Below are 12683 nucleotides of genomic sequence, written 5' to 3'. Positions count from 1 at the left end.
CTCCGAGGCCTCTGCAAACAGGGGAGCGGTGGCCTCAGTTTCCCCATAAAACATGCCTATTTCCTTGTGTTCTGGTGACCTCTGCAGGATCGAATGTCTAACGCCTGCTAGGTGCTTAGTGAACATAAACCACTTTAGGAACCATAAGAAATGTTATTATTATTATTATTATTATTCTGAGCGTCCCCCTCTCTTCCCCCGCCCTCCCCTCCTCAATGAGGACACAGGATTCTTCGTAACCACCTGTTAACTTCCTGTTCTCTTTTCTTATCCTCCTGTTGTAAACGTTCAGAAACCTTTGGTAAGTCTGATTTCATCACCACGTCAACAACTAACGCCCCATCCCCTTTGTGCCCCTTCTGCCCCCTTCTCCTCACCAAACTAACAGCCACCATGATGGTAACTGTGACCCACTCTGCCTGGTATGTTTACTAACGCCCTCTCCCTCCTCCCCACAATGAGCCCCTCAGCCCTCCCCAGCTGGGCACTAGTGTGCAGCAGAGAAAAAAACCCAAAGGAAAAGAGGAAAAGAGACAAGTCCACAAGGGGCCAGGCAGACCTCAGAGTGGAGGCTGAGGGGGGTTCAGAGGCATCCTTGGGCTCATGGAACTTCGCACCTAACGACATATCCTCCCCCACTTTCTTCTTGGCCTTAGCCCTGCTGGAAAAGGATTTAATTATAGAAGTTTGGGGGCTGGGGCTGGGCGTGGGGTGGAGATTTTTCCAGCGTAGCTGCTACTGGGCACTACTCATCCACTTTTCTCAGCATTCAGCCTGAATCCCCTGAAATCAGTTGTGGGACTAATTCATACTAAAGTGAGAGTGACTGATGTCAGTCTATGATATCAGTCCTTTCCTCTCTCTCCGGGTGGGAAGTGGAACACCTTTTAATGTCTAAGAGATACATTGTTTCCGCTGAATAGAATAGCCCTGAGTGATTTGGCCAGCTTGAAAAGACTTCTTTTTTTTGAGACAGTCTTAATCAGTCACCCAGGCTGGAGTACAATGGCACCATCTCAGCTCACTCAAGTCTCCGCCTCCCCAGTTCAGGCAATTCTCCTGCCTCAGTCTCCTGAGTAGCCCGGATTATAGGCACCCGCCACCACACCCGGCTAATTTTTGGATTTTTGTAGAGACCGGGTTTTACCATGTTGGCCAGGCTGGTCTCAAACTCCTGACCTCAGGTGATCTACCTGTCTCAGCTTCCCAAAGTGCCAGGATTACAGGCGTGAGCCACTGGGCCGGCTTGGAAAGACTTTCTATAACCCTGGCTTCCACCATCGTCATCCCAATGTCCTAGCAAAGGCCAGCCTGGATTTCCACTGACTCGGATTCCACTTCTCCAGGGTGTAACTTTAGGCAAATTCCCATTTGCTCCCCTGTAAAGGGTGCAGAGTGGCCTCACAAGGATACCTCGAAAGATAATACAGGGACCCCGAAAAGTTCAGGCCAGAAGCTCCTCAGCCCAGGAGGCCTGGAGAGCTAGGCTCAGTGCCCACCCCTGCCTCCTGATGGGACCTCAGAGATTCTCCTCTGAGCCTCAGTTGGCCCATCTGTAAAATGGGTTTGGGCCGCGCAGAATGAGCTGTCTTTTTACGTGTCTGGCCGCTCCTGGCAGATCCAGGTCTTAGGATCTTCTTGGCCCTAGCCAGCCGAGTTATCAAGTTATCGGCCATCAGCAGCAGAGAGAAGAGAGCCCAAAACTTCTCCCTGGATCTTGAGCAGAGGGGGTAACATTCCAGCCCTGAGCCACCTTTTCCTGCTTTGCAGTTAACCATCCCTGCCCCCAAGGCCCAGATAAACAGGTCTTTCCTCTTTTCCTCTTGGTAAAAAGGCTGCAGGCCTCTCCCCGTCCCTCCTACTTGGCCTGTCTGTGACACCCTTCCTTGGCTGTATTAATGCCTGGCCCTGGGGCACTAACCCCACCCACCTCCCTGTCTCTAACAAGATAATTCCTGTTGCTCCTTGTCCCTTCCTAGTCTGGACTTGAAAACAGTCCCTTGCTGGGCTCCCTAAGAAGGAAAGAAGGAAGGCAGGGGTCATGAACCTCCCTCCCTTGGCCCAGAGGGAAGGCCACCAAAGGCCCAGGCTGACAGACCTCCCCTGGGCATAGAGACGCCCCTCAACCCGTCCAGAGAGTCTTCCAGACTCCATCCCTCCACCCCCAGAGATTCCTGCCTCCTACAGGAAGCCCTCCTGCTTTGACAAGCCCTCAGACCTCACCCTGCTCTTAGGAGGCCTCTTGCAGCTTCATCAGCAAAGCCTGCAGGGTCCATATATGCCCAGGGCTGGCTCGATCCCCTCCCCGGGGCAGAGTGCAGAGGCCTGGCTTATGGCCCCGGCCCAGCTTCCCTGGGGCCCCCTGGCCCCCCACGACCGCCTTGTGACATTCACCTGGTTCTCTCTGCTTCCCTTACAGAAAGCACTCCGATTCGAGGTAAGAGGCTCCTCACTCACCCACCCACTCACGCTCTCTCTCGCTGCCCACTGAGCCCCTCAGGCTCCGCAGGGGCCGTCCCCAGGCCTGCTTCCATGCGTGTCCACCCTGCCACCACCCTCGTTCCACCCAGTGTTAGTCTGGTCTCTGCGTCTGTGTCTGTGTCTGTGGCCGGGGTGGGGGGGGGCGCTGAATGTGGCCGAGGTGACTCCTCAGGTCACCTGACTGTGGAAGGCCGGGGGGCTCTCTCCCCCTCTGGGAAGGACCCTACCTGGCAAGACCCCCAGAGTGCTGGGAGCCCCATGTTGTTTAGCCACCTCTAAAATGAGCAGTGCAGGCCGGGCGCAGTGGCTCACGCCTATAATCCCAACACTGGGGAGGCCGAGGCAGGTGAATCATCTGAGGTCAGGAGTTCAAGACCAGCCTGGGCAGCAAGGTCAAACCCCATCTCTACTAAAAATACAAAAATTAGCCAGGCGTGGTGGTGGGCGCCTGTAATCCCAGCTACTCGGGAGGCTGAGGCAGGAGAATCGCTTGAACCCGGGAAGCAGAGGTTGCGGTGAGCCACCAAGATCATGCCATTGCACTCCAGCCTGGGTGACAGAGAGAGACTCTTGTCTCAAAAAAAAAAAAAAAAAAAAAAAATGCAAAGTGGGCCTTCCAGCTCCACAGTTCTTTCTGATCTGGCCAAGGACACGTAGAGACGTGCTCTCAGGTCAGTCTGCTCCATCCCTTATCCACCACCCAACTGCTGCCTCAGAGAAGAGCCAAGAGAAGACCTGAGTGGGAACCCTGGGGAAGAATCAGTGTCCAATCCTACCTTTGCTACAGATGCTGTGTGACCTAGAGCAGTCTCCTGACCCTCTCTGGGCCTCCTTAGTGATGGAGATAACTGCCTGCTTCCCAGAACCTCGAGGTCAAGGAAGAATAGGCAGTGTTCAATGGAGGCAGAGTCTTTATCCATGACCTCCAGAGAGAATCCCCCGATTTGTGGGTCCCTGTCATTTCTGTGGGATAATCACAAACAAGACTGGAAAGCTCAGTCTGGATGTTTGGATCCTTGGTGCCGTAGGCTCTGATTGAAGCCTGTGATTCAGACACATTTGGGGATACTCACTCATCTTCATTTACTCATGGTCGACAGGCACTTGGGTCCAGGCCTGTGATTCAAGCATACTTAGATATGTTACACTAAGTTTTATTTACTTAGGAGAATAAGGACTTTGATCCAGGCCTGTGATTACAAACATACGTGTGGAAACTTGCCTTATTTTTTATTTTTGGGCACTCAAGTTTTTAGCAAGGCCTGTAATTTAATACATACTCAGCTTCATTTACTTGTGAAAATGAAGGACTTGTTTCAGGCATGTGGTTTCAGATATCTTTGGGGAAATCTTGGCCTCGTTTTCATTTACTCATGGGCACAGTAGTGTTTGATCAAGCCCTGTGATTTCAGATATTCTTGAGAAGGTTCATTCATTTTTGTATGTTCATTGGAAGTGAAGTCTTTGATTTGGGCCTGTGATTTCAAATGTATTGAGGGGAAATCAGTTCTATTTTCATCTACTCATGGACACCAAGACCTTGGATTTTTGCCTGTGGTATTTAAATTTTAAATATGCCTGTGATTTGAAAAATTGCCGTCTTCTTTATATCTGTATTTACTCATGACCAACAAATTCTTTGATCCAGGCTTGGGGCATTTTAGCCTCAACTTTACTTGTGAGTATAAGAGGCTTTCAATCAGACCCCTGATTTCAAACACTTTTGAAAATTTAGGCCGGGCGCGGTGGCTCAAGCCTGTAATCCCAGCACTTTGGGAGGCTGAGACGGGCGGATCACGAGGTCAGGAGATCGAGACCATCCTGGCTAACACGGTGAAACCCCGTCTCTACTAAAAATACAAAAACTAGCCGGGCGAGGTGGCGGGCGCCTGTAGTCCCAGCTACTCCGGAGGCTGAGGCAGGAGAATGGCGTAAACCCGGGAGGCGGAGCTTGCAGTGAGCTGAGATCCGGCCACTGCACTCCAGTCTGGGCGACAGAACGAGACTCTGCCTCAAAAAAAAAAAAAGAAGAAAATTTAATCTAATCCTTGTGTACCTATGAGTATCATAGAATTGGGTCTAGGACCATAATTTTAAACACACTCGACGAAGTCTATTCAATTACTCATGAGCACCAGGATATTGACTTCAGGCCTGTGGTTTTAAATACAAGCAGGTAAATTCAGACTTTTACTTTGACGACTTAAAATACTTGGGGAAATTCTGACTTCTCTTCAGTCATTTTCAGGCCAGAAGGCTTGGATCCATGGCTTTGATTTCAAACATACTTGATACACACCAGCCTCAACATTTTTTACTTTAGCTACCTCAGGGTATAACCTAATCCTGAAATTTCAAACACGCCTGAAGAAGTACAACCCTGTCTCCATTTACTTATGGGCGTTGAGGACTTTGAGGACTAGGATTCCAAACACAATTGAGGAACCCAGACCCATGTTCATTTACTCATGGGCACTTAATGAAACAAAGCAACCACCGGCTCCCTGAATTTTCACTTGATTTGTGGTGGGCCCCTTTAGGTCCCTGGATCTATCAAATGATGGTTATGAGTTGTAAATGCCAACCCACTCTTTCCTTCTGGCCGGGAGAGCATCACTTAGTGCTTTCTCAACCACACTTTTCTCCAGCTTTGTAATTCAACTTGGCAGTCATGAAGCAGCAGCCTCATGACCAGCTGCTTTTCCACTGCGAGTGGAGAATTTGCTGGGGAATCTGGTGTGTCCAGGCCCTGGTGGGGCTAGATGTGGGGGTGGAGGTTATACAAGGCCTGGCTGAGCTGGGGTTTCCAGGTTTTCTCACGTCTTATCTGCCTCTCTGGCCCAGCCAGAACAGGAGACAGGCCAGACAACACTGGTGGGACAGCTTTCCCCTGCTCACTCCTGGGCCCCCCTCTGACAGACGAAGCATTCTCCCCTCTTCCCACAGGAGCCCTGCAGATTGAAAGCAGTGAGGAAACCGACCAGGGCAAATACGAGTGTGTGGCCACCAACAGCGCCGGTGTGCGCTACTCCTCACCTGCCAACCTCTACGTGCGAGGTAGGGAACGCCGTGTCCAGGTCAAAGGCAGGGACCCGCCCCGTCCCATCCCCCTCCCTCCTCGGGCTCACCGCCTCCGGGCTCCCCGGTCCCCTGCACACCCAAGCAGGAAGGCCCCTCCCCGGTCGCGGTGGGACTTGGCCGAGGCGGCGTCCCTCTCTGGGCCTCAGTTTCCTTACGTGTAGAATGGGGGCAGCTTAAATTCCCTTCCTCGTGCCTTGCAACAGATGCCCCGTGGGCAGCAGGGCTCTGGGGAGGCAGTGATGGTGGGGTAGGAAGGCATGGGGTAGGGTGAGGGGGTGAGTCTTGGGCCTACAGGGCCAGGGGAGCCTGCAGGCCTCTGCCCCACCCCACCCCACCCGCCTGCCCACCCGAGTTGGCTTCTGTGGCGTGTCGTGCCTTCCCGTGCTGTGTGCTGGCTTTGCTTCTCCCAACTTTGTGGCCTCGTAGCTCCCCGCTTCACTGCCCCCCCAATCCAGGGCCCTCAATCTAGAAGTTGGGGAGGGGTCTTCGAGGCTGCCCCCCCCGCCCCCCACCGGCTGGTCCAGAGCCTGGTGCCTTCTGTCTCTTCCTAATGACTCTCGGAGAAGGACAGTCCAGGCCGTTGGGAGGCTGGGGCCACAGCGGGCACAGGCACCCGGGGGGCTCGGTAGTTGCACCAAGCTGGGGCAGGCACGGCACCCAGCGAAGCTTGTTGCTCTCGGTTTCCAGTTCCCACTCAGTCATGCCCAGCAGCGTGGGGGCCTCGCCCCAGCACCTCCCCACCCCCCGGCCCCAAGGAAGCTTCTTTCCTTGTGGGTCCCTGGGTGCTGCCTCCAAGGTGCCAGGGGGCTCCCTTGCCCCGAGATTCCTCCGTTGGCCTCCTCTTATCTCGTGTGTTGGCTCTTGGGTCTTTTCAGAAGTTGTAGTCTTCCTCCTCCTCCTCCTCCTCCTCCCTTTTTCACCTCCTAGTAGCTGTTTCTGATCAGATTTGTGGTAGAAACAGCTTCTGCCAGGATGCCAGGGCATCATTCAATCCCCAAGGCTGCCCCAGTTAGCGCTGTATAATTGACTCGATCACACCCTTCTCTGGGCCTCAGTTTCCCCCATCCGAAGTGCCAAACCCTAGTCATTCTCCATCCAGGAGGCCGCGTGGCTCCTCCCCCGCCCACAGACCCTCACTCACCGCCTTCGTCCTCACCATCCACAGCACCCGCTGGCCCTGAAGTGACTCCTTGGTCCTGGACCTGGGGTTTTGCATTTTGTCTGAGGAGGAGGCCGCATGGAGGGGGAGGGGATGGGAATGTGGGTGTATGGGTGGGTGGTGGGTAGGGGCACGTCTGATCCGCTGTCACGGCACCTCTGGTGAGTTGTAACGCGTTCGTGACTCCAACTGACTGGTCTTCACCTAACCTGCTTATTTCTCTGCCAACACCTGGGATGGGGGTTTGTAAATCCAGCAGGGCTCAAAAGAGTGTGGACAGCGGGTATGGGCCAGGGAGCCGGGTGGGGCCTTTAGTGAGGGTGCAAGAAAGGGGGGGGGCTTCTGTGTCCTCATCGCCCAGAGGTGGGGTCCCCAGCATGAGCCTCCATCCTCTTGGGGGCAGTTGAGGGGGTGAGGTTCCACTTCCCCATCTTTGTCTGGGTCTTAGATGCTCCAGAATCAAGCTTAGAAAAGAATGGAGAAAGGCAAATGTAGATCTTGTATGTCAAGGGCAGAGTGGAAAAAAGACAAAAAGGTCATTGCTGTTCTTTTTATTTTTTAATTTTAATTTTTTTTTTGGTTTAAAGAAAAAAAAAACAACAAACTATTGCAGCTTTTAGCCTTGGGAAGTCCTCTTTTTACTCTCTGTATCTCCCCTATTTTTTCTCTTCTTCCCATGTCATTGTGTTCCGCATCAAACCCCCTTTACATCCCTCAGAGCTTCGAGAAGGTTGGTGTGTTTTTTTCTTTTTTACTTTCTTTACCCACATTTTTACATTCTGAAAATGACACGCACACACACAAAACACATGTAGACACCACACGGACACACGCTGACACGCACACGAAAAAATAGAAAAATGAACAACAATTTTAAAAGATGGAATATGAATCATAAGCACAAAGCAAACTAAACAAAAAAAAAAAACCGCCAAGCGAGAGCAAAACCCAGAAAGACACGAAAATCTCAGCCGCGCCCAGCCCGGCCTAGGGCCGGCCGCACACATGCGATGCTTGCATTATGGTCGCCTCTGCATCCGTTGGTAATGTTGTTGCTAAGTTTTTTGCACTCCTCGTCGTCATGGTAACTTGGGCCTGATGCATGCTGGGAGAATGTAAAAATTTCTCTGCATGCCTCTCTTGTCGGTTTGGTTTGGTGAATTCCTAACGCCTTCTGTTGTAGTGTTTCTCGTCTTCCGTTCCGTTTTTCTCTTTTGGTTTTCTTTTTTTCTTTTTCTTTATTTTTTTCTTTTTTCTTTTTTTCTTTGGTTTTGTTTCGTTTTGGGGGGAAAAATCAAGTGGTTCTTTTTTCCCCTCCCATTCCCTTCACCTGATCCTCTTCTCCCCCAAAGTGACTCGTCTTTGGTTCTGTCTTGTTTCTGTGCTCTTTGGTTTTGGTTTCTTGGGTTGAGCTGTTCTGTGGTTGTTCTCCAAACGCATTGTGATTTAAAAGCCAGTGTTCCTGTCCCAGCTATCATCCAGGAGGGCAGAAGGGATCCCACAGCTGGGATGCCAGGGCAGAACGTGACCACTTAAGCACAAGGGCACAAGGGAGGTGGCACAGACAGATGGCAGGAGGTTAGAACATGGGTGGGATATGTGGAGAGAGCAGCCCGAATTTCCTGACCTCACTGGCCAGCCCCTCTTTCCCCAGAGGTAGTAACTCAGCTCCCTGCCTCCAGGCAGCCATGTTGGAAGGAAGCTTAAGCAGGCAAAGTATTCCTATCCTTCTGCCTCGGAATGAGACTGCCTCCTGCACTCCCAAATAAGCCCAAACCCAGGCATTTGAAGTACTGCTGAATGTGCACTAGCATTTTGAGTTCTTACTCATTTTAGTGACGTATCCAAATATGGACTGTGGTCAGTTTTAAATGAGGGGAGAGGGCAATAACAGCACCATCTTCACAGGACCGTGCATACTTGGTATGTAATCGGCACTCGAAATGGCAGCTGCTGTGATGACTGTATGCATTCTGACTGGGTACCAATCCAGAAGTGCCCGTTAGGAGATGTAGCCTGACACTTTGGAAGAAAGACTTGGCCAGTTGTCTGACCTGGAACACTATGCCTCTGCCTCCCAGGCAGCACTGGCTGTTTCCCCCATCCCCTCTCAGACTCTGAGCCCAGTCACAGGTGTCTTTTGTCCAGCAACACATCATGGTCACTTTCTGAGTACCTGAGCATCAGAGCTGTGGAATTCTGGAAACAGCCCAGGGGAACCTTGGACACAGCCTCTCCCCTGCTCTCTCTGCCTCCCCAACTCTCCCTCTGCTTCTCTTTCTCTTTTTCAACTCTCTTTCTCTCTGTGTGTCTCTCACTCTTGCAAATCTTCAGAGATGCACACCCCCCCATCTTCTGCTCCCCTCCCCAAGAAAAGGCATGCCCTTGAGAGTCTTACTCCAACCTCTGAATAAAAAACACCCCCCAATAAAATATCCATGTAGATTTTTAAACACTAACCCCAGTTGACTACCCAATTTAGACAATCTTGAGGACAGAAGCCAGACTTGGGAATCACCTTTTCCCCCTCTTGTCCCTCACCCACCTTCTCTAAACTTGCCAATTATTAAATCCTGGACCAAGTTGGCAAGAGGACTTTAGATGCAGTAAGATCTCCTTGTTAACCCAGCATGAGAGCTGCCAGGCTGACCCTCAGAGCAGTGCCAAAAGATGGGAGAAAAGGGGCTCCCAGCCCCTCCACCAAAGCTAGGTCCTGGTGCATTGGAACTGAGTGAACAGAGGGTCTCTGAAGATCACTTGGACTTTCTGGGCAGTACAGCCCAGAAAGTGATGAGAGCACAGGCTCTGGACTCTGGCAGACCTGGATTCCAGTCTTGTCTGTGCCCCTCCCTGGCTATGTGAGCTTGAACTAGTCACTTGACCACTGGAGTCCCCACTTCCTCATGTGAACAGTAGAGATCATAAATGAACTTCGATCACAGGTTAGTTGGAAGGATTTCATTGAACTAAGTGCTTGTCAAGTGCTCTGTGTAACAAGCATTGCCAGTAGGATTGTTGTAAATAAAGGATTCAAGCAAATGATCTGGGCAAGTCACTTCACTTCTTTGTGGGTCTTAGTTTCCCTGTTATGTACTTTACATGTCCACTGTTTGAATAAGATGGCATATGGGAAACTTTTAAAAATAATTGTAGGGCAGAAGCTAATTCATTTGCTCAGACCTCATTTTTCGCTAGTGCTTTCCTGAGCTCATCTCATGATCTCATTTTCTCCTGGCTCCAACCCCATCCGCATGAAATCAGTGGCCTCCCCAGAGCCATAGCTCTCATTTTCCCTACTGTCATTTCCCAGGAAGTTCTGTGGCCACAGAAAGGGACAACAAAGGCCTGTGTTAAGTACAAGGCTACCCTTGCAGATAAGTACCAGCCCACCAGAAGCGATGAGCTACCTGGCATGTTCTGAAAGCTACAAGTATTTACATTGTTGCCAGAGCAGCCCATCACAGGAATTAATTGCAAAAAGGGGGGAAAATGTAACTTCTAATCTCTTACTTATTTTTTAAACTGACAAATCTCCAGCTTTGGCTGACTCTGGGTGGAACAGGGGGTAAAATATTCAGACTTGCCCTTCTCCTGAAATTTATCTCTGGGATCCAAAGGGCTGAAGTCAAAATTGTGTCCATTTTAAAAAAATACAACTGGCAGCTCCACTCCCAGCTATAGTTGAATTCTCCTTCCTCCGGCTTTTGACAAGGTGGGAAGATGATCAGATTATATTCTACCTGACTGTGAATGTTCTTTTCTGGTTCTTTAAAACTCTAAGCCTTTAGAGTATGAGTTAGTGGCTAAAGGTAGTGTCTTTACCACCTGGTATGAGTTAGTAGCTAAAGGTAGTGTCTTTACTACCTGGTCTAGCAACATAGCATTATTGAAACATGGTGCACAGGACCCATGTAAATGGTCCTCTGATGCCAGGGGAACTTGGAACAAGCTGGAGACATCAGGAGGAATTTTCTTTTTCTTTTTTTCTTTTCTTTCCTTTTTTTTTTTTTGGAGACGGAGTTTCATTCTTGTTGCTCAGACTGAGTGCAATGATGCGATCTCTGCTCACTGCAACCTCCGCCTCCCGGGTTCAAGCGATTCTCCTGCCTCAGCCTCCCAAGTAGCTGGGTTTACAGTTGCCCACCACCATGCCTGGCTAATTTTTGTATTTTTAGTAGAGACAGGGTTTTGCCACATTGGCTAGGCTGTTCTCCTTACCTCAAGTAATCTACCTGCCTCGGCCTCCCAAAGTGCTGGGATTACAGGTGTAAGCCACTGCACTCGGCCTTTTTTTTTTTTTTTTTGTAAGACAGAGTCTTACTCTGTCACCCAGGCTGGAGTACAGTGGCACGATTTCAGCTCACTGCAACCTCTGCCTCCTGGGTTCAAGTGATTCTCTTGCCTCAGCCTCCTGAGTAGCTGGAATTACAGGCGCCCGGCACCACACTTGGCTCATTTTTGTATTTTTAGTAGAGACAGTTTTCACCATGTTGGCCAGGCTGGTCTCAAACTCCTGACCTCAGGTGATTCACCCACCTCAACCTCCCAAAGTGCTGGGATTACAGGGATGAGCCACCACGCCCTGCCAGTTGAGGAATGTTCTAGCTTGAAGGGACTGAGGATATCTTCAAGGTTTTGGAAGAGGCCAATGAGACTGGCGTAGTTTAACGCAGAGTCTCGAGTGCTGAGCTGAGAAACCAGTTCCTGATGTGTGACACCAGCCAGGCCTAGATTGCCGATTTCCAGGAATCTTTTTCATATCTGTGACCCATCTCCAGGCCTTCTCAGATCAATCCATAGTATACAAATTTGTGGGGAAAAATTGTTTTTTAAATTAAATTTCCGATACCCAAGCCCTAAAATTGATGGATGTGACCCCCAGGTGTTCCCCTTACCTCCTGGCCCCCCAAAACAGGGACAGACACAGATATTGGGCTGGAACACCCCTCACCGCCTGTATCCCCAGAAAGGCTCTCATTGGGGTGTGTTGGCCAGCTCCCCAGTTCGTGCTTACTATACCTGGCCACGCTTCTCTACCCAAGGCCGCTGGCTTGACCCTAGGGGCAGGCAGTGTTAGATCAGGACCTAGACCTTCTCATCCCACCCTCATCACATGGGGGAGAGGGGACTCCAAGGGTGGGAAGGCAGGCTTCCCTCCATGTGGGCAGGGCGGGCGGCGAGGAGGGGTCAATCTGCAGGAACACTGAGCTCTGAACACCTCTCGCCTGCTGCCTGCCTCACACCCTCTGCATTCGCTGTTTCCTCTGTTGGGGGAGGGGGTTTGTGAGGGGAATATTAGATTACACCTTGTCATTTGGAAAGCCCTGTGTCTCCGGCGGCCACAGCGAGGTGGGGGGTGGTGAGGGAAGTCCATGGATTGGCCAGAACTGGGGGAAAAACAAAGACATGAGAGACAGAGAGAGCGGGTACCAAAAAAAAAAAAAATGCAAAAAGTATCTAGAGCGCATCCAAACGTCCAGCTCAAAATACCAACAACTTGCCGAGGCCGCTGGTCAGCCCGTGGGCCAGGGTGCCAGCCAGGTCCCTCCGGGCCTTGCACGTTACCTCAATGGCGGAGGGAGCTGGCGGTGGGAGCGGGGAGGCGGGAGGGAGGGAAGAAGGCACAGCAAAATGATGGAGAAGGGTAGCAGAAAATACGCAGGTGGGCTGAGGGGCGGTACCCACCCTCCTTGGGCCACAGGCTGGAGTTCCAAGGAGAGGACAAGAAGTGGGCTATGGAATTAGGAATGTTTCCAACCCCTCCCTTCCCCCCCGACAGGTGTAATCTAAGCTTAAATAAACCCCCCGGAGGCTGCACAATTTCTTGGCATCTCTCCCCTGCCCTCTCCATCCGCATATTCATTTTGGAGTTTGGAGAAGTATCTAGAACCTTCTCCCACCCCAAAATGCCCAGCAGAGCCCCCCACCCCGTCCCCGCACCCCTTGGAGCTGCGGCTTGCTG

The 12683-nt window shown here is 51.2% G+C and overlaps 1 protein-coding gene across 4 annotated transcripts in view; it reads left to right on the top strand.

Moving 5' to 3' along the window:
* Window positions 1–12683, top strand: part of PTPRS (protein tyrosine phosphatase receptor type S) — an 89363-nt gene that overhangs the window by 31348 nt on the left and 45332 nt on the right. For all 4 annotated transcript variants that reach the window (XM_030936670.1, XM_030936668.1, XM_030936672.1 and 1 more), the window contains one exon: window positions 5428–5538. In XM_030936670.1, the coding sequence (XP_030792530.1) occupies window positions 5428–5538 (111 nt within the window). The remainder of the gene's footprint in view (window positions 1–5427; window positions 5539–12683) is intronic.

The sequence above is a fragment of the Rhinopithecus roxellana genome, chromosome 8 (assembly GCF_007565055.1).
Source record: "Rhinopithecus roxellana isolate Shanxi Qingling chromosome 8, ASM756505v1, whole genome shotgun sequence".
Taxonomy (NCBI): domain Eukaryota; kingdom Metazoa; phylum Chordata; class Mammalia; order Primates; family Cercopithecidae; genus Rhinopithecus; species Rhinopithecus roxellana.
Note: the sequence above shows the minus strand (reverse complement) of the source record. Positions and strands in the feature narration are given on the sequence as shown.